Raw genomic sequence first — 2,018 nt, 5'->3', positions numbered from 1 at the left:
GACCTAGACCACCACCACCGACACACAGCACAACCTTTTACGATAATAATAAAAAAAAAGAAATAAAACACAAATAAATACAAYTGAAACAGTGTGATTTCCACTTGCCTCGTTACTGAACTATAAACATTGTTTCAAAAGGTGCTGAACACTTTCTCAGCTCCGCGTCATCAGCATCCAAAGCTGAACACTCAGTAGCAAATGCATTTTTTTTATTTTATTTTATTTTTTGCTCCCCCTAGCGCTCTCCCTGATTTAGAGGGACTGTAGCAGGTTTCACAATCATCATTTCTACGTTGGATGTTTATATTAAAGAGTGCAACCGCAGGGCAGCAAACCACTTATTGCGATAAGTAACGAGCATCTGCCGAGAGAATAAAAGTATATRTATCTAAAAAGGTGAATTCCTCCACAAATCTTCACTTTTGGCCTGGGTAGTGTTTGCTACATTGTACACTGAGCAAAAAAATTGAATTAAAAAAATAAAGTAAAAGTTAAGACACGGCGTACGGCACAATGTTACTGACTGAAAGCAGTACTTTGCGACGACCAATCTGGAAGAAAGTGGATGAAAACTAGTAGATGTGTGGCAGTAGATGGAGATCGTTGCACGGTTCGAGAAACGTTAGCTTGAGTGCATAATTAGACTACGAGTGATCTCAGCAGGGAGAAGGTACAGCTAAACAGTTCCTGATTCGCGAGATGTTTTGAAGACCAAAAACAAACAAACAAACAAAAAAAAAAAAACAAGCTTTCAAAGCTTAGCACCATGGTTGTTTAGTTATTCACAAAATGTACATTTTAAAAGAAAATAAGTTTGAATGTGAGGAAAAAAAAATAAAAAATAGGTTTGGCTCATGAACTGACTTCACCACTGCACAAATGGGGGTTGGGGTGCTACAGAAGCACCTGTCACTAAAGGATGGAGCGGCTATTTAAAATAAAAATAAAAAATGGTTCTRTGAAAAGGCACCGCCCTCCTAGAAAACAATATATATATAGGATTTTCAGCAATGATTCAAAAACATATAAGGCTTGGTGAGCGTCTCAGAACATTTTGTTTTGTTGGCATCTCGTTCATTTACATCTACGAGCTCTACTTGTTTCCGCTTCATCATTTGTGTGGTCGTAAAAAAAGCAAAACCACATCCTTGACAACTGCTACGCGGGCACAGTTGTGGGTGTAAGGATTCTCATGAATAGAAGAGTGCTGAACTCACCCCTCCACACACACACAGAGGTGAAAAGTTTCTGTCATAAAGTGTCGAAAAAAAAAAAAAAAAAAACGGCCTCAACGCAATTGCCAATTTTAGCTAAGGCCCACTCATCGCTCAGTTGAGGAATCGCCGACATCGCCGGGCCCCGCAGTTGCAGCCCAGCTTGTTGCTGGCGTCTTCGATGGGGAACTTGTAGTCGTAGGTGAGCTCCTCCCCCCGGTAGATCTTGCGGAGGGCGAAGATGACGATGTGCTTCCGGCCTTCCACGTTGATCACCCGTGAGTAGCAGTTGGGCTCGCACGAGTGGTTGATGAACCTGGCCGCGTTGCCGTGCATGGTGGCGTCCACCACGTCGAAGTCRTCGATGCGGAACATGTAACAGCCGATACCCTGAGGTGGGGACGACGACACATTACCCTCCTCTTACTTTTAACTTGTGATTATTTAATGCAAACCTGAGTTAGAAGGAAAGCGATCAGCAGCACAAACCTTGCCGTCGTAGTACTTTTCTCTTTTGTCTGTGAGCACTGCGCGAATGACGATGCCTGCGTACTCGATGACCATCTCCCCCGATTCAATGTTCCTCTTACAAAACAGACCGCGGCCATGAATGGCAGATCTGCAACAACAAACAGCAACAACAAAAAAATCTGTTGAAGAGTCCAAAACAACATATAATCAAGTCTGGGGATGGTGATTTTCAAATATTTACAGTTTAGATAAATGTGAGCCATCATATCGAAATGAGGATTAAGTCAAATTTGGTCAAAATGACCTAATTACGTTTTCAGATTCTTGGCT

The 2,018-nt window shown here is 42.0% G+C and overlaps 1 protein-coding gene across 1 annotated transcript; it reads right to left on the bottom strand.

The window, feature by feature from the left end:
- Positions 1 to 49: 49 nt before the first annotated feature.
- On the bottom strand, positions 50 to 1,836 carry LOC106511519 (histone-lysine N-methyltransferase 2B; the record flags this gene model as incomplete). Its single annotated transcript, XM_014000271.1, is given in 2 exon segments — positions 50 to 1,607; positions 1,707 to 1,836. Coding segments are annotated over 2 exon segments (406 nt in total), but the record flags the coding sequence as incomplete, so codon positions are not given.
- Between the last annotated feature and the right edge of the window lie 182 nt (positions 1,837 to 2,018).

This window comes from Austrofundulus limnaeus, unplaced genomic scaffold (assembly GCF_001266775.1).
Source record: "Austrofundulus limnaeus strain Quisiro unplaced genomic scaffold, Austrofundulus_limnaeus-1.0 Scaffold2883, whole genome shotgun sequence".
Taxonomy (NCBI): Eukaryota; Metazoa; Chordata; class Actinopteri; order Cyprinodontiformes; family Rivulidae; genus Austrofundulus; species Austrofundulus limnaeus.
The sequence above is the reverse complement of the archived record's forward strand: the minus strand, read 5'-3'. Positions and strand labels throughout refer to the sequence as shown.